The following is a 23536-nucleotide window of genomic DNA, read 5'->3' as shown; positions in this document are numbered from 1 at the left end:
CTATTAACGTTTACCAAATATTGTTAGGTCATCAAATCTAGGAGGCTCAGGTGAGCAGATCAAAATGGAAGAAACTAGGAACGCTTTCAAAGTTTTAACTGGAAGTCCAATCGGAAAACGACCATTAGGAAGACCTAGGGGCAGATGGGAGGACAATATCAAGATGGATCTTGTAGAAATAGAAATACAAAGTAGAACCTGGATCCAATTGGCTAGTAGTCAATGGAGAGATTTTGTGAACGCGGCATTGAACCTTCGGGTTCCATAAACCATAAAGTTAGTTAGTAATTCTATTAATATTTATAATAGACGGCCACTCTAAAAAGGAATGTGTATTATTATTCCCTATCTTTTGTAACCCATTCTTTATTATTAAACATACTGGAGTCAAACAAAAAGAGTGCCCACAAGAATGGATGTATCGTGACATTAAATGCGTCATTGAAATTTGGAGTGACAAGAAAAGAGAAAAAAGAACGAAAAACAGAAAAAGAAGTAGTTGAAATCTTTAAACCTGTTACCAACTAAACATGTATAATAAAAGGTACGGGTATCGCCGTAAACATGTTCGTTCCCATAACTTAAATCATCTCATGTTGCAGTTATTACTGAAATAGGAAAATAAAAATACATAATAATAATAACAGAATTATAATAGACGCTTTCAGAAAACTTTACCTGAGGGAAAACTCACCCTATCAGTAGAACATTCTAGAAAGAACTGAATTGGAATATTTATTCAGAAAATATTAAGAAAATCATATGAGACATTTCAAAAACATCACACCCACACTATTAAACTACCCTCTCTAAAATTGTGAGAAAAATGAATTAGATATTTTCTGCTCATTGATGAAACCTAAACGTAATAGTTAAAGCCGCTTATGAAAAAAAGTGGAAGCGTTTGGATCTTTATTATTCAGTAAACTATCCTTATATTTTGATTTAAGGGAAAATTCGAAACACTTTATGGGGAATCCTATTAAAACCACGAAACACCACTTGGTGTGACAGCCCTTTGTGGGCCTGAATCGCTCCAACGCCATCTGTTAACAATCGACTGAACTACATCCAGACTAGTGACTTACATTTGGTCAGCACGCTGTGTTGCCCTATCTCTAACAGGCATATCACGAGTTTTCTGGATCTAGTGGCCTCCAGTCTTTTATTCAAGTGACTCCCCAGTTTGCTTCACGACTCTGGGTGGACGACGAAAGTTGGGAAGCACCGACTACGAATAGAACCCGGGACTACGTGAACGTGAGTCTAACGTTGTAAGCACTAGACTCAGTGTCCCAATCGTGCTAAAACAGTGTTTTAAAAATTTTGTCTCCATATGTTGAACGGTGTGTTCTCTGTACGTGGGAATGAACAGTTGGACGGGATCCGAAAATAACTTTATAAGTATGAACAGATCATACGCCGTCGAAACTTCGAGTTCATATTTATTTTACAATACTTTACAAAATTGTTGCACAAAAGTGGATTAATATACTTCATATTGTTGGATTGTTAATGAAATATGAAAAATGCATCTAAGAAAATTATCCTAAAATCCTTATCCCTAAGAACATACTTCCTTTGTAGGTTTTTTCCCACAGAATTGTTAATGAAATCACTAAGATCATCCAAACTGTTGCAGAATTCAAAATCTCACCTTGTACCCCAACTGTCTCTCCCATGTTTAGGACATCATTGTATACGATATTTCAATTGCCTTTGGAGTCATCATCAAGTGCAGATGTGACGCAAACCGGAGCCTAGTTATGGTTAAATTAGTATTTCACTCCAAAACTTGTAAATAGAAAAATTGGCACTAATTTGAATTTGAGTTTAGCATTCCTTTCAGCAACAAGGGTATATGATCCGAACTACATAAACTCCCGCCGAGAGTCGAACCCGGGTCTCCTGTACCAAAATTGGCACCGAGTATTCTGCAATACGCTTCTGTCAATTCTATTCAACACTTATAGCGTTGAAAGGAGTTTATTTGCAACCGAACCTATTGGTTTGGGCCTATTGCTAATAGGTTGGTTACAATAAAACTCGAAAGTGTTGAATAGAATTGATAGAAGTGTACCATAGAATACTCGATGTCAATTTTTCTATTTACAGGTTTTAGAGTAACATACTAACGTAATTACAACTAGATTCCGGATTACGTCAAACATACATTTGATAGTTCCAGTTTTTTTTTTTTTTTTTTTTTTTCTGGTTGTTTCAAGACGACTAAAAGCTCTTGTCAATTTACTAATGCATATCAAGATAACTTACCCATCTCAACTGAGATTCGCTGGTCAACTTCCGCCAAAATCCTCCAAAATCTTTAAATATTGCTGCAGCATCTTGTCCCACAACGAGAGGTGCCAGAGATTTCACTGCCTGTACAACTAAAGGATAATAATTAGATATTAGAACAAATATACGATACTCGTAAGAATTTGTTTATCTGTTTATCTTGTAGTTTTTCAATATCAGATTAATTTAATTGAAAGGATTTCAACAACAACAACAAAAAAAAAAAAATCCCTTTTGATTATAATTTTTAAGTTAATGTGTATGTTGGTATGTCAGGAAATGAATACCTAGGGGCCGCAACGGCTCAATGCTAAAGCATTCCCTTTAGGGTCCCTGGTTCGATCCCAGTTCGCATCAAGTGAGCTTTATGACGGACAAACACCGTCTGGGTGGGTTTTCTCGGGGTTCTCCCGCTTCCTCCCACTTTCTTCAATCTACCATTTCATTCATTCTCATCATCACTGTATCCTTTGGCCTACATGGCATAATCGTGGGACGTAAAACTAAAAGATTTCATATTTTCAAGAAAACTATACGTGCCTTTTTCGTTATTGATGCGAATGGGTGGTAGATTCAAGCGTTAATTTTGTTTCGTGCATAGGTTCACTTGCTCGAAAACAATGGTCCGGAATAAAATTTAAGACGTATACAAGCGGGCATTACTATAGCAATCGCAAGGAGTCGTGAAGCTTGAGTTAGATTTACCGATTTGGCCAGCCAATAAAATGTGAGGATGTGTTCCGGTCGTCAACTCCCAATTCATCAAATTTGCCAATCTCGTCTCTCACGCTTTACGAATCATTACTTTACAATATCAAAATGCAATATTATGAATGTCTTTGCAAAGAATATAAATTGCATTTGAGAAAAACTGTACTATACTTATACATTCCATATATATTTAATTATTCTTACTATACTTATTTATAAGAGTAAATATAAGTTAATAAATACACTCGCTCACGTGTTCAACAACGGATCTAGCTTTAAATGTGATAACGAAGGAACAATGACATTAAATTCTACCAATCAGATTTTCGCTCGAGTTTATGTATGCTTACTATATGGAAATTCAGTTAAATCTTGCTGGTAATACGAAAAACCATTCATTTTTGGTTTCTGTGCGTACTACCCGTAGGATGCTACGTCCTTCTGGGATAACACTTGGACATTTTTTCATTAAAGGTACTTAAGTTTTCACTTTTTCATTTTTTTTCTTTTTTTTTAAATCAAAAAGTAACGTAATAAAAGTAATGTAATGTTTTCTCTATGTAATTCTCTAGGATGTACAAAAATACTACTGAGTAAACTAGTCTATGATTCTGAGATCGTCTTCGTTCTTGCTTAATTCTCCATCTAACCGTCGACGCCATAATCAATTTAAATATCTATTCCTTTATCAACTGAGAACATATCGACAATAGTACTCCACTAACTAGAAAAGTATTTGTATTCAAACAAACGCATCATTATGAAATTTTATTTATAGGACCATTACCTACCTCTGAAGGTGCTGGTGGGTGTCATTTTTCTTCAAGACTCAGCAAAGGTTCACTAGATGTCACTGCAGCGATCATTATAAGAGCTAATCGCAACGAAGACATCTGAACTATAAACTTGAGTCAGGACTGTCAATTCAATACAATGCTCAAAGCAATATGAATAACTACAAAGTGCACAGTTAAGGAAAACAAGTTGGTCACATGTGGTAATTGTACATTTTGTAATGTTAGTGCTGAACGCCATGCCACCCCGATTATATTTTTGAAGTTATCCACTGGTTCTCCAATATCGTAGCAAGCGTTATGCCACGCGAAACGAAGCATTCCTTTATATACTTCTGCAAATAATTGATTGTAAATTACAGAATGCAATTTCATGATAAAGTATCTGTCGAGCATTGTATTTGGCAGCGCCCATTTGCATTTATAGTTAAAATATCCACAATGTGTTTATCTTCTACAATGATCGCTGCAGTGACAGCTACTTAACATTTGAGTTGAGTTTTGTAGAGGAACGACACTTACCAGCACATTCAGAGGTATGTAAAAGTCCTATAAATATAATTTCATACAGATATGTTTGTTAGAACCCTAATACTTTCCGTATAAGTGGCATTTTTAAATATGAAATAATTGCGCAAAGAAAGTAGAATTCTTTGATTTCGACTATTTTGAAAAATGTGAACATCAAAATGAAGATAGAGTTCATAAATATACTTAGTAAGCCAGACGCACTATAATTTCATGTTTCATGTATATACTGTATTTATTACCCAGGAAAAATATTTTATTGATACAAATCGGTCGAAGCTGCAATTTAGCACTTCATCCTAGTATAAAACGTAAAACTATTCTTTTGCTTACGTATTTGCATATTAATGTATAATAATAACGCAAAATAAAACATTTACCGTAGTATGTCTTCCTTTATTTTTACTAAAATTTTCGGTAACTTAGATGTTACCTTTGACAAGGACCAGTAGCACCCTCTACATAGGGTGAATCAGACAACCGCCCGTGGCCTCCTGCTTCAGAGATGTACTCTAGATCTTTTAAAACATTTATGGGCAACAATTCTGCGTTATTCAGTAAAATTTGAAGTTTACAAAAACCCAGAACAGTCAAGCCAATTACTGTTGGTGAGTTCTGTTGCCCTGCAATTTATCATGTAGTCTTTAACTATAAGATAGTCGGAGTTGGAAATTGTTCCTTCTTCCAAATGTATAACTTCCAGGAACTTGAGAAAATAATTAGGCATTCAAAACATTATTTAGGATATGGTGGTTGCATAACGTTATTTTAAAAAAAACATTGGAAAAATAACAATGCCAGTTTGAAAACAATCAAGACAGTCAACCCGAACTGAACATAGGACTCACAAGCACTCTAATGTAAACACTTTCTTAATTGTAGAATCCACTACAGGGAAACAAAAGTGGTTCTTGAAGAAGAAAGTCAAGAAAAGTCAACACGCTAAAATTTCCGTTTTTTTTTTTTTTTTGTGTGTTTGTTTCTTTAGGGTGGCTTTTTATAAAAAAAAAAAAAAAAAAAAAAAACTTTGTCCCAAAAATACGGCTTTTTTGCATCTGTATAGAAAGGTAATAATGTTTAAATGCAAATTGAAGGAATAATCTTTTCTATCAGTATTTCGTAAAATTCTGTATTCTTTTTTGTAGTAAGTCAATCAATGGTCAGATACATTCACATAAATAATATTATAGATCAGTCCTGGACTCTTCTGTAACTAAATTATCAGCATTGTAATTTTTGGTGAGTGAGACGAAAATCCGATAGCCGGTAGGACCTCACTTAACATATATACGTAAGTCTACGTTTCTTATAGTATTTTTGCTGGGATGGAACACTAAATCTCGAAACAATTGTATACCAATTTATTTTTTAAATTCTTGCGCATTGGTTAAGACTATTTCTGTAATTATAAGCATTATGCCCTTGGGCCTTAGCTAATAAAATACTATTATTACATTTACGTCTCTTGAATAATACGTACTTTTACTTTTCTTTGAATTGGCTCTTTTACTACTTATAAGGAAGTGTTATTGGTACGTGTAAGTCATTAAAAATCTTGATATAAATTTCAGTCTTCATTGTTAGAAATACAATGTTTTCAATGTTTGCAAGAGCACATTTCCAGCTCCCAAAAAGTTATTGGCTTATTCGGGTAATCATTTTGCTAATGGATTGTACGTACAAAATGGATTCGAAAGACTGAAAAATGTTGAAAAACTATCGTATACACTACTGCAAATGTTACAGGAAGTGGTTTTACACGAAATGTTGTCATAATTGGATGATTTATGCTTATGGTCTGATGATAGGTATCAATTCTATTTGTAGTTATTTTAATTGTAGTTATTTTAATTATTTTATTTGTAGTTAAGAAATTGGGGAAATAAGCTGATAGCTTTTATGTTTGCTACTATATGTTGCAAGAAAATAGGTATACATCTTAAAGTAATGCTAAACACAAAATTTTGAAGAAAGAAAAGAAAATGTTTCAGAATCTAATATATTATTTAGGTAAATATATAGAAACTTGCAGATATTTAGGATCTTCTTTTCTGCATGAAAGAAACATCTGAATAAAGTCTTACCAATCTCAGTTCCTCTTCCAAGAGTGAAAGCTAAACCATAACCCTCAATTTCTCTTTCTGTGTAGATCACAACATACGCGCAAGAATAGTTAGGATCTGTGTGCTGAAATAAATAAATAACAAACCATTCTAGAAAACAGTAGTATGATGCTCACAGTGATTTATGATTCAGTATTATTCTCTGCCTTATTTTCTATCTATCCTTAATTTACATTAAAGTCGCCACATGTGTATAATCTAAGTTCCCTTTTTTATAAATTTAATCACAAGAAACATGAAGGTAAAATTCTCCATTATATTAGGTTTACTTATTATTTTGTAAGGATCCCCACCTTTCAGTGCGAGCACGTGTTATCCATACAACACTTGCTATTGTTTACAATCATCAGTACAGCAGACGATACACATAAAGCAACAGGAAAGACACGAAGCTAGCACACGACAGTACCTGAGGAGGACGAGCCACCCAGAAATCACCTATAAGGACCCGAAGGGGAAAGAAGTTATTAGTTGACCACTGATCGCTTAACCTACATCTGCTCCTGAGGTCGACCTGGACGAAGAAGTATTACCTTGCCCAAACCCCTGGAGGCTGCGATGAGCTAAGGGGATTCTTAACTACAACCTAAATATCTGGAGGCTGCCATGAGCTAAATGATTCTCGTAAAGAATATTTCCTTCTTTCACCTCAGTTGTTACAGTGGAGTCTCGTTAATTCGAACTTGGATAATTCGAACAGAAGTCCATTCCCCTTGAAAACTGTATTGAAAGCAATAGTAAAAAATCGTGGATAAATCGAACTTTTGAACCTATGTTTTGGATAATTCGAAGCAAATGCAGTTGAAAATTTTTAATGTTCGAGAGATGTAAACAGAGAAATACAGTTTTGACGTGTTTTTAGTTATCCAGATGCAGCCATAGGGAAGAGTAATGCAAAAGATAAATAGAAAATCTATATAATGATAAAGATGAAGATAAGTTTGGGAAGAAGTAAAGATAGAGAATGTGTGCCAATCTCATCTTGTTTCAGAATTGGTAGAAAATTTAAGATGAATTATTGATAAAGTCAACCAAATGTTATTAATATCGTATTCCACGCAATACACGAAATTGAAGATTTATTGGCCGTACAAAAACAATCAAATTTAAGCAAATGAGGTGAGAACAGAATATTCAAATTGTTATTGGTGTTTAATTGTTTGGGCTATTCAATGTATGTTGTAGTGTTGTACGTAAATATATTTTCCATTGTACACGTAGTTTGAATTATATGGAGTCGATGTCCTTTGTTAGTTTCGGTATTCGATCACGCAAATAATAAGCTGCTTTAAAGGTAAAGTCTACACCATATTAATATGTTTTTGATGCACAGTACTTTGGTTTGTTTGTTGTTATATATGTGAAAATGAACGTTGTTGGATAATTCGAATTTTGGATAATTCGAAGTTTTTTCGTGTCCCCTTGGACTTCGAATTAAAAAGAGTCCACTGTATAAGGAAGATTCTGATATATTTTCTTTGTAGATACTGTTTTGTAATATATCCCGAACTGTTATTGTCTCTACCTAATAGACATAATTAAATAATAAAGTAATAACTGAGCAAATCAAGCAGATTTTTATTATAAAAGTAATATAGTGTTTTATTTGACGAAACTGTTATACAGAATTAGTTTTACAATAAAAATTGTTTTGCTTTCCTCAGTGATTAGTTTATTATTTAATTATGAAGTGTAAAATAGTTGTAATTATTACTGGCGATTAATTTTAAAAAACTGAAAGTTTTTATCATAATTTCTACAGATAATGAAAATATCATCATCATCATGGGTATTCTGCCATTATTGGCAGGTCATTTGCCGCAACTGAGAAGCCTCCATAGTCCACGGTCTTCCGCTAACCTCTTCGATCTTCACGTACGATTTTTCTCTTTTGATATCGTCCATTAATTGTAGTCTCCGCCCCTCCCTCTCTTTCCTGTCACCCTTTAGCACGTTTCTCATGATACAATTCCTTGGTAGCCAATGTTCCAACCAGTTTCTCTTCCTCTTCTCAACAATATCTAAAATCGTTCTTTTCTCCCTTACGTCGCAATTTCTAACACCCTCCCATTTGTTTTCTGCTTGGCACAGCTAATTCTCTCCATTCTTCTCCACACCCACATTTAGAAAGCTTCCAGTCGTTTTTCATGATTTTTGCGTAATGTTCATATTTCTGCCCCATACAGTACAATACTCCACACGAAGTAATTTATGAGTCTTTTTCTCAACTCTTTATTCAAAGTCCCACAAAATAGAATTTTCTTCCTCCTAAAGGCTTCTTTCGCCATTCCTATCCTTGCTTTTATTTCACATTCACATTTCATATCATTACGAATAATAGTTCCCAGGTATCGAAAACTAGTCACCTATTTTTCCCCTCTTACTTCTATATTTGACACCGCCCGCTTCGTGAACATAATGAAAATATAATAGTAATACATTTGAAATAGTCGAGTAAGATAAATTGCTGATGTGATTTCCAGTGTGTGTGTTTTGAAACTAAACAATTATTAGTGTTTAGGCCCATGAAAGAGTTGTTGAGTTGATTTTAGTTTAGCGTCCCTTTCAGCAGCGTGGCTATATGAGACGTGGACCTACTGATTAACGTGGAATCCGAACCACATGAGCTCCCGTCGGGAATCGAACCCGGGTCTCCCACGCCAAAGGCGCGTGCGCTAACCGCTTAGCCACGAAGGAGCTCTAGGCCCATGAAAGAACAAAACTAACACATCAAGTTGTTATGCTAGGGCGTTTTATTCAGTTCTAGCCGAAAGTTTATGAGAATGTGACAAAGTAAAATAAATAAAATACTCGAGTTAACATAATTCATTTAGTAAAATAGTAGGTAAATTTATATTTAATGTTTGTGTGCATGTGGAAGTGGTAGTTGTGGTCCGAGGTTAGCCCTATATTTTCGGCAGAAGTACTCTTTCCATTAGTTCACATTTTAGAAACATGGAACATTATATTAAATGAAGGTAAATTAAGAAATATTATGGTGTTATCTTCTCCTCAAAAAAAAAAAAAAAAAAAAAAATTACATATTCTTATAAATTTTCTTGGTCATTAAAAATAAAATGGGGTGTGAATATTGTTTTAACCGAGAAAGGAAACTTTTTTTTTTTTTTTTTGGTTTACTGAGAGGGAACACATTTTGCGTGAGCGATACTAATTGTAATCTATGTTTGTATTACTATTTAGTCAGAGTATATATAGTATGAGAAGTGGACATACAGTTTACCCCAGAATCCAAACCACATGTATTCGCTCCAGCGACCGAATCTAGATCCTCGCACAAAATGACAGAGGGCTAATCATTTCTCGCCCTTCTTAAGTGTGAGAGTACAAGCTATTTATACTCCGCTTTAAACGAGGTCCAAGATAAGAGAGCATTAACACTTGAAAGGAATTAGACAAAACAAAAGATATTAGAATCAGGTCTAAACGTAATCCAATAAGTACTTAGCAGTAAATTTAACATGAAGATCAACGAGAACAAAATAAAGGTATGAGATGCACTAGATAAGATGCAACAAGAAAAATGAAGATGAAAAACAACACCAGCTGATGGAAGAGGTGATGGAATTTTGTTATTTAGAGAGTAAAATAACGAGCGATAATAAAAGCAAACAAGATATAATATCAAGAAGAGCTCAGTCGAAGAAGGTATTTGAAGAAAAACAGAAGCTTCTAACCTAGAACAACGATATGGAACTGAAGAAAGAGCTGATGAAAAGATATATCTGAAGTGTGGAATTATATGGATGTAAGACATGGATACTAGGAGAAGAAGAAAACGGAAATGGAAGCATTTGAAATGTGGTGCTATAGAAGAATGTTGAAAATTAGATGTGAAATGAAAGAGTATTGGAAATGGTAGAAGAAGAGAAGGGTATAGTGAAGAATATTTCGGAAACGAGAGAGAGAGGATAATTGAACACATTATGAGACATAAAGGAATCACTCTATTAGCTATGTAGGGAATTGCAGAAGAAAAATATCCAAAGCAAGGTCACGATTAAAATATACGGACCAGATAATACAAGATTTGCGTTGGGAAGAAAAAAGTACATAGAAATGAAAATTCTAGTTTAGGGTAGGGAAGAGTGAAAAGCTGTCAAACCAATCAAAAGATTGCTGACTTTAAAAAATAAGTTTCAAAAGATACATCTGATTTGGATTCTGTGCTAAACTGTAGGTCCACTTCTCATACTATATGTACTTCGACTAAATAGTAATGCAAGCACAAATTATAATTAGTATCGCTCACGCAAAGTGTGTTCCCTCCCAGAAAAAAAAAAAGTTTCCTTTCTCGGTTAAAACAATATTCACACCCCCATTTTATTTTTAATGACCAAGAAAATTTATAAGAATATGCAATAAAAAAATATATTTTTGGAGGGGAAGATAACACCACAATACTTCTTAATTTACCTTCTTTTAATTTAATGTTTTATGTTTCTAAATTGTGAACTATTGGAAAACGTACTTCTGCCGAAAATTATAAACATTTGTAAGATACAAAATTGTAAACACTTCCATCAAATAATCGTTAGCTATTAGTATGATATTAAATTTATTACCATCTTATCATAAACGTCAGTTGCCTACGTTGTCTTCCCTTAATTTGTCATCTGTTTTGGCTGTTAATTCAAAAACTAGAAGCTATGCCTAGATCTGATAACCGGAATAACTACAACCAAAGCTATCTGAATACTAATCAATTTTCTTCTTAAAGAAGAAGAAGAAGAAAAAAGGTAGTCCTCAGTAGTTGAAAAAAAAAACGTCAAAACAATCGCAACCATAGTAGGAACTTATACAAAGACTTTACAGAAAGGCAGTTCTGTTTACTAAATTTACACGTTTATAAACCAAAGAAATTTCGACGAAAAACAGATCAGTTACAAGATCATCTTCTATGTTTGAAAGTAATATACTGTATCCGTATATGTTATGCTTGAATAGCAATTTCAAAAGGAAAAAATGTGTAAATGTACACTATATACATGTATCTACTAAAACTTACATATACATATATACGTAGATCAGGCAAGCGTGAGAAATTGATTTTGGTCATAAAAAGAACAGAAATGTTTTGATATATCGGCTAAATTAGGAAGTTTGGAGAAGATACAAGATAAGGTGAGACAATAGTTTTCTGTCCATACATAAAATGAGAACTTTACTTGATTTTGTATATTTTCAGAATATACGAGGGCTGTCAGAAAGTACCAGACGTTTTGGCCTATCCCGGCAGTGAGCGGGGCTAGAGTCTCTATCACGGTGTCAGAACGTTTCCAGCTGTTGTAGCATGAGGACTGTGACGTGTTACAATGTTCGCTGCAATAGAACCCCCCCCCCCTCTTGTGAGATGCGTCCTGTGATTACGTTTTTGTTGGCAAAACAAAACAAGGCAATTGAAATCCATCATCAAGCGCCGACGAAAACTTAGTGCGAAAGTGTTGTTTTTACACGACAAAACACGCACACACACGGCCAACCGTACTCGAGAGCTCTTGGATGGTTTTAGATGGGAGGTGTTCGATCACCCACCATACAGCCCGGATTTGGTACCGAGTGACTACCACCACTTCCCAGCAATGAAGACATGGCTCGCTACACAACGCTTTGATCCTGAAGCCAAACTGAATGACGGTGTAAGTCAGTGGTTGAAATAGCAGGTGGCAGATTTGTACCGCGACGGTATTGAAAAAGTTAAGCCATGGTATGACAAGTGCCTTAATTTGCATGGCGATTATGTGGAAAAATAGCTTAAGACTGAACTTTTCAAATGTATATAATACAATTTGATGTGTTCATTCTATTATTATTATTATTATTATTATTATTATTATTATTATTATTATTATTATTATTATTATTATTATTTGTTTTGTTTTTTTTTTAATTTCAAAATGCCTGTTATTTTCTGGACAGCCGTAGTAACTGACCTTGAACATTTTCATAGATCTCTTTTTCTTAGAGGACATTTGATCTTGAACTTTTTGATGAATTCAGTTTATTAGCAAGCACTCGTTGAAGAGCTAGTTTCAAATGGAATAACTTGCAATCATTTTTTTATCTCCTAGCATGTGAATATTATATATAGGCCTACCTATATATGACGTTCTACTCAAACTAGGCATCAGGTTTATTTGTATTTCTAATGTTCGTTACCAATGTTGTTTAATATTTGCTATATATATAAACACGTTTCTAGTACAGTGACAGTTTTGTTTCTTTTTTAATTTGCATTATCCAACGTATCTTGAAAATAACTCACTCACCATAGCATCTGATCCGTGAGCTCCCAGCGAGGTTGGAAATCGAATATCTCTGACATATAGGTTTCTTATCCTGAGAACAGTAGATGCTCGACTTTCGCTCTGGGATCTAAAAGTACAAAAGTATATCAACATAATTGCTTAAATTGCCTATGATATGAAATGAAATCTTCCAGTTTAACGTTCTACGATATACCCCTTTAATTGCCTGATATTAAATTAAATCTTTCAGTTTAACGTTCTACGATATACCCCTTTAATTGCCTATATTAGGAAATGAAATCTTCCAGTTTAACGTTCCACGATATACCCCTTTAATTGCCTATGATATGAAATTAAATCTTTCAGTTTAACGTTCTACGATATACCCCTTTAATTGCCTATAATATGAAATGAAATCTTCCAGTTTAACGTTCCACGATATACCCCTTTAATTGCCTATGATATGAAATTAAATCTTCCAGTTTAACGTTCCACGATATGCCCCTTTAATTACCTATGATATGAAATTAAATCTTTCAGTTTAACGTTCTACGATATACCCCTTTAATTGCCTATGATATGAAATGAAATCTTCCAGTTTAACGTTCCACGATATACCCCTTTAACTGCCTATGATATGAAATGAAATCTTTCAGTTTAACGTTCTACGATATACCCCTTTAATTGCCTATATTAGGAAATGAAATCTTCCAGTTTAACGTTCCACTATATACCCCTTTAATTGCCTATGATATGAAATGAAATCTTTCAGTTTAACGTTCCACGATATACCCCTTTAATTGCCTATGATATGAAATTAAATCTTCCAGTTCAACGTTCTACGATATACCCCTTTAATTGCCTATGATATGAAATGAAATCTTCCAGTTTAACGTTTCACGATATACCCCTTTAATTGACTATGATATGAAATTAAATCTTCCAGTTTAACGTTCCACGATATGCCCCTTTAATTGCCTATGATATGAAATTAAATCTTTCAATTTAACGTTCTACGATATACCCCTTTAATTGCCTATGATAGGAATTGAAATCTTCCAGTTTAACGTTCCACGATATACCCCTTTAACTGCCTATGATATGAAATGAAATCTTTCAGTTTAACGTTCTACGATATACCCCTTTAATTGCTTATATTAGGAAATTAAATCTTTCAGTTTAACGTTCTACGATATACCCCTTTAATCGCCTATGATATGAAATGAAATCTTCCAGTTTAACGTTCCACGATATACCCTTTAATTGCCTATGATATGAAATTAAATCTTCCAGTTTAACGTTCCACGATATACCCCTTTAATTGCCTATGATATGAAATTAAATCTTCCAGTTTAACGTTCCACGATATACCCCTTTAATTGCCTATGATATGAAATGAAATCTTCCAGTTTAACGTTCCATGACATATCCCTTTAATTGCCTATGATATGAAATGAAATCTTCCAGTTTAACGTTCTACGATATACCCCTTTAATTGCCTATGATATGAAATGAAATCTTCCAGTTTAACGTTCCACTATATACCCCTTTAATTGCCTATGATATGAAATGAAATCTTCCAGTTTAACGTTCTACGATATACCTCTTTAATTGCCTATGATATGAAATGAAATCTTCCAGTTTAACATTCCATGACATATCCCTTTAATTGCCTATGATATGAAATGAAATCTTCCAGTTTAACGTTCCACTATATACCCCTTTAATTGCCTATGATATGAAATGAAATCTTCCAGTTTAACATTCTACGATATACCTCTTTAATTGCCTATGATATGAAATGAAATCTTCCAGTTTAACATTCCATGACATATCCCTTTAATTGCCTATGATATGAAATGAAATCTTCCAGTTTAACGTTCCACGATATACCCCCTTAATTGCCTATGATATGAAATGAAATCTTTCAGTTTAACGTTCTATGATATACTTCTTAGGCTAACGGAGACGGATGATTAAGGCAAGTGAATGATGAAGTGGAATAAGAGTGAGAGGAAACGGGAATATCCCGAGAGAACCTATGAACACGATGTTGATCAGCACAAACTTACGTCGCCGCAATTGGTTCAGTAATCCCACGCACTAAAGGTAAGCTCTTTACCACTGAGTCACGTGGCCCCCTCTTTAATTGTCTAATATTTACGATAACATTTGAGATAATGCCTTCCAAATTGATCATATTTAATAAAGATAATAAATTGTGGTTTTCATAGAAAAATATTAGGAAATAGAGCCCAACGAGATGCGTGAAGTTATTATTCAATTACAGTCTTGCTCAACGAGATAAATTACCTTCTTATTTTAAATTACAATCTAGAATTACCTTGGTTTGCGTCAATTGTCTTTAATTACCTAATAGTTCCAACTAAAAGACTTGTATCATTTTCAACTGTAGTAAAGAAACTTCCGCTGCTGATAATCGCGTCTTGCGGTACTAATTTAGATTTCTGTGGCGTAAAGACATGCATCATCTTCCACGGATCAAAGAAGCAAAACTAGATTAATAAGAAAAGGTATTAACAAAGTATGTACTTTGTGAAATAATAACGGAGTCACCATCACTATTTAATACTTGATTCATCTAATTGAAGTGACTGACTTTGATTGAGAAACGACTTGAATTGAATCGGCTTCGTTCTAAGTCACTTCAGCTTGGTGAATTTAGTGTTAGAGTGAACTGAACTGTCATAGATTCGCCGCTAATGTACACAAACAACAATAAACGTTATCATCACCTGCTATATTTTTGGAGTTTTTTCCAGGATTAACTCTCGAGAGTTGAGAGTACAAGGAAATGAAGTGTAGTTACCAAAGTTGTGAGAAAAAGGGATAAAAAGTTTGCACGGTACTCTTAAGTACACGGAAACTAAACACTGTTTTCTTACGTTATCAGACTTGTTTACAATATCTGGACATGAGTTTTTTAAGCTGTGAAAGAAGCTTCAGATAGAGATCTGGGACACATGGGCTAGTCAGACAGAGCATAAGGGAATCAACCAAAGTTGTGAAAAAGTTAAGTTAAAAAAAGTTGTGTAAAAAAAGAGAACGGGAGTTTGTACCGTATCTTAATACATGGAAAAGTTAACACACTATAAGAGTCCGATAATTATAAGATTGTAACTGGACACGAATCTCTGAAAGGATCTCTGAAAAGACTCTCAGATAAAGATCTTAAAGATGAAGTATACAAAATAACGAAAAGTGGGTGTGATTCCCTTGTGCACTGAACACGCTGGTTGTTTCTCTATTGAGTTTATTGTCCTTCAGAAACAAAACAACAAAGATATTGTGAAATGATTTCTAAGTAATGAAGACCGGGTATTGGCCAACTGTCCGATGTTCAGGTAGGTGTGCAGCATACAGATGTGAATTTTATATTTACACTATAGGAATAGCATTGCTTCAATGCGGCCAAATTCCAAAGACAAAGAGATGGCAAACTTACAAAGTAATAACACTAGCATCATGTCAGTCTTTGCTTCGGAGGTAGGAAGGGACAAGACTCTCTATGACATAAGAGTTACCGGTACATGTTTTTATTCGTATATTAGCTGAATATACCCATTCTTCGCATGGGTCTGTATTTTGAAGTGAACGCCTGTGGGAGTATCACCATTCATTTCAGTGACCGCGAAAACTATGTATTTGACACTAACATCGGTCATTTTGGGCTATTTTTAAATGTCTTGGTATCCCCCCCCCCCGCCGACCCCGTCCCGCATACAATGGTAGCTGAATTTGCAAGTCATCGCTAATGGAAGTGTCACCATTGATCTCAGCGACCGCGAAAACTATGGATTTGACACTAATTTCGATCATTTTGGATTACTTTTACATGTCTCAGTACTCCCCCTTCCCCCCGGTGACCTTCGACCCGTAACCAAATAGGGTGAATTTGGAAGTTAATGCGACTGGAGTTTTACCATTGATGTCAGTGACCACGAAAACTATAAATTCGACACTAATATCGGTCATTTTCTACTACTTTTACTTGTCCCGGTAAAGGCCCCCCTGAAACTCTCCCTGGTTCGAATTTTGACAAAAACGCTTCGCCTTGGTCTGGGGCCTAGACCAAAGTACTCCTGACCAAAATTTGGTAACTCTCGGTCTACTCATCTGGTCCCCAGGCCGCACACAGACAGACAGACTACAAACACAAACTCTTTATTTTATTTATATTAGATAGATTAGAAGATTAGATTAGATTAGTATAAAGGTGATTCTTTTTTTAAAAAAATATGTATTTCTTAAATTCAGTGGAGGAGAAATTAACCCCTGCCCTCCTCAAATGACGCCACTGACTAATAAGTAATACATGTCTTATAGCAAAATGTTGCCTCTACAATTTAAGCAGTTGGACAACTTAGAGAGGTGAACAAGTTAATACATTTTATTTTAATAGAAAAAGAAGAAATGAAAATAAAATGAATTCTTTCAGTTTAACGTCCCACCATTACACCCTTTAAGCTAAGGGTGACGATTAATTCTAATAAATGATTATGAATCAATTGGTGGAATGAAAAAGTGGGAGGAAAATGAGAACCCTGAGAAAACCCACGGACACGATGTTGTCCAGGCCGGGGATCGAACCAGGGATATCACACACCATAGGTAAGCTCACTATCACTGAGCCACCGTGCAAGAAGAAGAAGAAATAATGTTGTGTTTAACCTGATTCTTCCTATAAGGATCAAGAACATAAAATAAAAATGACATTTTAATAAAACCACGCTACTTTCTTGAACATTTTAAAGTTACATGCTCATTAGTCACATTTTGTTATCATTCATGAGATCGATCTTCGTTCGTTGGTTGAATTGGACTTTAACGTCCCTTTTTAGCACCGAGGCTACATGAGACATGGATCTACAACTTAACGTGAGATCCGAAACACATGAGCTCTCACCGGGAACCGAACCCGGGTTTTCCGCACCAAAGTTGCTTACGCTAACTATACAGCAACGAGGGAACTCGATCCATCTTCGTTCGTATATTAACCCTCGCACTACCAATGGAGGGGTACTTTGTGCCCACCACTGTATATTCTTTGTAATTATTCTTCTAATCGTTTCTTTTTAAAAAAAAAAAAAAATATTACTCAACATGTTTAGCTCAAGTGTATACATTTATGCTGATGCAAATTGAATGTTAGTCTGTCTCATAAATTTGCTAGTTTAATTTAGTGGACACAAGAACTCCCCCCCCCCCCCCGTTGGTAGGAGATGTGACTGATATTTAGAAGTGTCACTCCTAGATGGCAGTATAATAAAGAGCTGTTACTCTTATCCAGTGTACTGTTCACTTCAGTCACTGTAAATTTTTGTGAGAATTTCTAATTTGTTTCTTTTGCGAGATCCTATTTAATCTTAACAGGTGGGTACAAAACAGAGATGTGCGTCTACGCGTAAAAAACGATAGTTTACGTTTACATGTCAACTATGCGTAGACAATGTAAACAACGTAGACTATGTAGAATATGTCAACAACACGTAATTTAATATGGCGTCGTGGACAATAAAGGAGCTTTCTTTTGTCGTTACCTTGCGAAATTGCGTACAAAATAAAATGCCTAGACCAGCGAATAGTAACTTTCGAATACCTAGTTTCGTCTTGATGAAGGAAAATGAAAAATATTATGCATTTTGTAAAATATGCAAGAAAAAATTGGCAAATACAGCAGATTCAAGACTGAAAGCCCACAGGTGAGAATTAGTTTTGTAAGTTTCATTATAAAAGCAGTGCTCGAAGTGGAAAATCTAAGGAAGTGGTATGTGCAGAGCAGAGTAAACATACAGATTAGATAATTCCCTCTACTTTTTATATGTTAGTCGTTTCCCTAATCTTTCGCTGCACCGAAGCAAAACAACTGAATGAGGAAATATGAACAAACGAGCAACGAAATTCTTCCTTACATTTGATAGTGGTTGTCTACATAGTCTACATGGGAAAAGGTGTAATGTAGATTACGTATAGATTACAGTAGACAATCGCGTAGACGTAATATTATAGTTTACGGCACATCACTGGTACAAAATACCCTCCCCCATTTGGTAGTCCGCGTTACAAAAAAAAAAAAAAGTAGGTAGTGGGAGGTTTAAAATCAAATCAATCGTAAAAATAAATAAATAAAAAGGAAAAGAAGGAAAACAGTTCTTTTCTAAAACGTTTCAAGAAGCAATCACATGTAAACCATAAGAGATACACATTGCAACAAACTTATGACAATAGTATAACATGTTCTCTTTTAAATGGGGACTTTAGTCCTTACTGTGTATGGCTAACTATTTCCTTCTGTAAAATTGCCTAAACGCAATGAAAACATATTTTGATACACTCACCTCTTCATTGCAAGATACTTGGCTTGTGGTCGCGAATTTGGCTCAAAACTTGTTTGGAACAGAGCCCGGTGGTTTAGATACTGAATGTTGTTTCTTTCTTTACTGCCAATTTCTTTGTTAGCTTTTGCATTTTCTCTTTTCTTATGTCTTTTTTTCCCCTTTCTGTTACAAAAAAAAAAAAAAAAAACTATGCTTGTTATACGAATTATACTCAATATCGTTGTCATATAACCAGACCTTGTTTTTAGCTACATGTTCCTGCTGAAACAGATGCGGCGCCAGAAGTTTTGAAAGGAGGTAAATGGTATTGAATGATTTTTTCTTCACAACGTACCTGCTTATTACTTCCGTTCTATAGCTTGTTAAAAACCTCTTTATAATTCAATTTGAAGTTGCGTCCTGTGACACGCGTTGAACAAGATATTGTAGGCCTATATTGAATAAAGCATAGCGATTGAGCCCATAATACTGTATTTTATAAACAATACAGTACAATACTGTATTTTATAAACATGGGCGTCTCTGGCGGGGGACGAGGGGTACGCGTCCCCCAATATTTTGAAGTACAAAATATTCAACTTCTTATTCTAATTTATTTACTAACGACAGAATAACATATAAATAATAATAATTATATTTATTTGGAATATAATATTCAGGCTGTGAAATGATTATAACAGTTCTTGATATATCTAAAGGGGTCCGTGAAGGTAGGCAGAAAGGTAACAAATGAATCGAAGATAAAACAGGTTGAATTAGGTAGTACCATTTAAATAGCTTTTTTTTATGCCCCCCCCCCCCCTAAAATTTTACGTGCCAGGGACGCTAGTGTCTATAAACGTTTACTAAACGAAAAAAAAAGAAAACATTTTTGTGGACCACCGAGCGCAGTTGTTGACAAAAATGACTTACTTCTTGGAAGATGGGCAGTTAAGACAAAGTCCACTGTATTTCATTTTTTATTTTATTTATTTATTTTTACTGTGATACACGCTTTATTGAAAAGTTGGCAACACTTATAATTTGTACGATTAGCTTCCGATAAACTGCATATTTTTATCTTATCTGTCGCGATGTTTATCTTAATTGTTGTTGATTAGCAGTCACGCCTTCCAACAGTGAATCGTTCCTATGCACTTTTTATTATGTAAGATTATAAGATTAATCTTATATATAAAAGAGAACGCACAAATCCTTTGTTCCCTCATCACGCTAATACGGCTGAACCAATTTCTTTCATTTTTGGGGGGTTATTAGGATTTGGACCCTAGATGGTTTTTATCATATCACTTTAATTTTTAATTACCAGTGTCTTGAGATAATTGACCATTCAAGTGTCCATAACGTACAAATCCTTTGTTAGTTCATCATAGGTAAAAATAAACGTATTTATATGCAACCCACATGACCGTGTCACTCGGCGGGTTAACATAAATGACAGGCGATATAATGTTAACATTTACTGCAATCTACTATGGTTTTTATCATATCATTTGAAAGCGAAAAAGTAAAAATTATCTAAGTAACAAAGTTTATTGCCTTCCGGGGTGACCGCAGCGAAGCGGGGCGGGTTAACATAAATGACAGGCGATATAATGTTAACATTTACTGCAATCTTCTATGGTTTTTATCATATCACTTGAAAGCGAAAAAGTAAAAATTATCTAAGTAACAAAGTTTATTGCGTTCCGGGGTGACCGCAGCGAAGCGGGGTGAACGCTGCTAGTTGTAAATAACTTGTTAAAGTAAACACTTTACATGAAGACCAAAAAAAAAAAAAAAAAAAAAAGATAATATAATTACAGATACCCCTATACTATACTATGATGTCACTACTATACGATTCCTATGTGGTGTAAGGGACTTAAGTTCTTCCTTGTGGGGATAAGCCGTGATCTAGAAAGTAAAAACTGGGGGAGGGCGGTCAGAACCCAGGATATGACAAGTATATAATGTTTACTATAAACTTTCAAAAATATATAAATAATAGCTTAAATTATTTTCGTCACTAAAAAAACTGGGGGGCCTAGGCCCCCCGGCCCAGGCCTAGATCCGCCACTGGTGATCTCACGTTAAACTGTAAGGTTATGTCCTATACAGACCCACAGCCAGAACACTAATATAGGAATTGCGGGGGGGGGGGAGGAGGAGAAATAATTTTTTAAAGTTGCTAACTTAAGTGTTGATCTTACATTCACAGTTTCTTGGTACGTATATCGGATACGGTACATCCTAATCTAAAATAGGATTTTCATTGATGAGCTAGATAGGAACAAAAAGCATTTGAAATGCAATTAGCACAGTTGAATGTGATTCGAAGTTCTTCAGAATATTAAAAGTTAATTACAAAATGAATACGTAATTGTATCAACTGAATATAATGCATGCCTGCCTACAGAATACCAACTTTCATGAAAAGCAGAAAGAAAATACCGGACCAACCAGTGTGCCTCTTTGAGTTTTCTCGAGGTACTCCCGTTTCCTCCCGCATTCTCACTCCACTAATTCTTCTTCATCACTCATCACTCAGTCGCCTTAATCACCCGTTTCCTTCAGCCTAAAGGATATAATCATGGGACGTTAAATTGAAAGATTTTATTTCATTATTTTTTCAACAAAACACTTCAATTTCTGAAAAGAGGAAGTGACTAAATCCAGCCTCCTTAGAAATACAAGAAATCGTTGTGAAGTCAAAGACAGAAACTTGCACGATAACGGAGCTGTCAAGTCAAAAATAAATAAATAAATAAATAAATAAATGTACTCTGCAGGGCCGTGCCGGGTGGGCGAGGGGACGACGGCCCCGGGCGCCGAAGTAAGGGGGCGAAAATTCGGGAGAAAAAAGGAAAAAAAGATAGGAAAAATTGTTTGGAATATATGTATGGGGCGCCGGGCACTGATTTTCCACGGCACGGCCCTGGTACTCTGTAGCCTTCACTCGGAGAAACAATGGGTCATAAATACTAAAACTTTAAAATGGGTTCTCTATTGCACCTCATAATCAAAAATGAAATGTAATCTTTATGTTTTACGTCCCACGGCAATGCTTCTAGGCTAAAGAAGACAGTGACGATGAGAAATGAATGAAATGGTGGAATGAAGAAAGTGGGAGGAAACGAAAGAAATTCGAGAAAACCCGCGCACACGGCGTTTGTCCACCACAAAGTTCACTAGCGCGAGCTGGGATTGAACCAAAGATTCCATGCACCAGAGGTGAACACTCTACCAGTAAGCCACCGCGGCCCCACCTCACAATCAAGTTGGAACTTTATTATTATTATTATTATTATTATTATTATTATTATTATTATTATTATTATTATTATTATTATTATTATTATTATTATTATTATTATTGCTGCTGCTGCTTGTAATGAAGTAACCTATAAGCACATGTTGACTGTTTACTTTTTAACTTATATTGGTTGGGGGGAAGAAAAAGGGCCCGCGAGTTTTTAACTGATTCTTGTAGTTCTCTGCAAGAAAAATCGATTAGTGAAGGAATTTTCAAAATTGGCGCAGGCAAACATGAAGAAAATCGCATTTTCATGTACCGATTCAAAATGGGGAAGGAAAAACTCGCGGGCCTATTTTCCTTCCCCATTTTGAATCGGTACATGAAAATGCGATTTTCTCCATGTTTGCCTGCGCCAATTTTGAAAATTCCTTCACTAATCGATTTTTCTTGCAGAGAACTACAAGAATCAGTTAAAATCTCGCGGGCCCTTTTTTTCTTCCCCCCGACCCTAAACAAACAAGTGGAAGTTTCAAGGGGAATGGCCTTAGAGCCTGCTCTTACAAAGACTTGGTACTTAAAAGGGACGCTGCTCTGAAAAACTTCAAACAACTAAAACTCAACTGAAAATATCATTTCTTTAAAAAACATTCTTTCACATTGAAAACTTGTGAATTTTCACTAGAAAGGACAGTTTCTTTCAGATATGATAAACTTGCAAACGTTCAGTGTATTTGAAATCTTTGCTTAAATTGATTACAAAAAGAAAAAGTCTTTTAAATGTTTGGTTTAAGTTTACTTACTTATCCATATTGAATAGTCTGGTTATCACTGGAGGTTGGCACTTACTTCTCTGAGCACAATAACAACTGATTGCCTACCATCTAATAGTATCAAATGCAACCGTTAAGCTGTACTGATCTGTTACTTGGTTCCAAGGTTCTTGATAAGCGGCTAATGTTATCTCAAGTCGTGAGGTTGTATTTTTTTAAAAGTATATTTTGTAATCTTACAACTTAACGTCATATCAAGCACTGAATTAGTAGCATTTCTCACTCATTAATATCACTCAGTGACGTAACTAAGGGAGCAAAAGGGGCTTGTGTCCCGGGCGCCAAATTTTTTTGGGGGCGAAAATCTGGCCCAATATTTATTTTCACTGTAAGGCAAGAAAAGGAAAAATGAAATGAAATCTTTGAGTTTTACGTCCTACGATTATGCC

The 23536-nt window shown here is 35.0% G+C and overlaps 1 protein-coding gene across 2 annotated transcripts in view; it reads right to left on the bottom strand.

Annotated features, from left to right (window-relative positions):
• LOC145670719 (mitochondrial enolase superfamily member 1-like) overlaps positions 1-23254 on the bottom strand; it is a 51809-nt gene extending 28555 nt beyond the window's left edge. The window contains exons 1-4 of one of the 2 annotated variants that reach the window (XM_081739501.1): positions 23118-23254; positions 12742-12847; positions 6416-6518; positions 2275-2390 (exon numbers count right to left, since the gene is read on the bottom strand). In XM_081739501.1, the coding sequence (XP_081595627.1) occupies positions 2275-2390; positions 6416-6518; positions 12742-12847; positions 23118-23125 (333 nt within the window). In that variant the 5' untranslated portion in view covers positions 23126-23254. Of the gene's footprint in view, positions 1-2274; positions 2391-6415; positions 6519-11037; positions 11058-12741; positions 12848-23117 lie in introns of those variants that run through there. The other variant, XM_081739506.1, reaches the window with a different exon arrangement.
• Between the last annotated feature and the right edge of the window lie 282 nt (positions 23255-23536).

Source organism: Thermobia domestica, chromosome 2, assembly GCF_964235325.1.
Source record: "Thermobia domestica chromosome 2, izTheDome1.hap1.1, whole genome shotgun sequence".
NCBI classification, from domain to species: domain Eukaryota; kingdom Metazoa; phylum Arthropoda; class Insecta; order Zygentoma; family Lepismatidae; genus Thermobia; species Thermobia domestica.
This window is presented reverse-complemented; position numbering and strand designations above follow the sequence as displayed.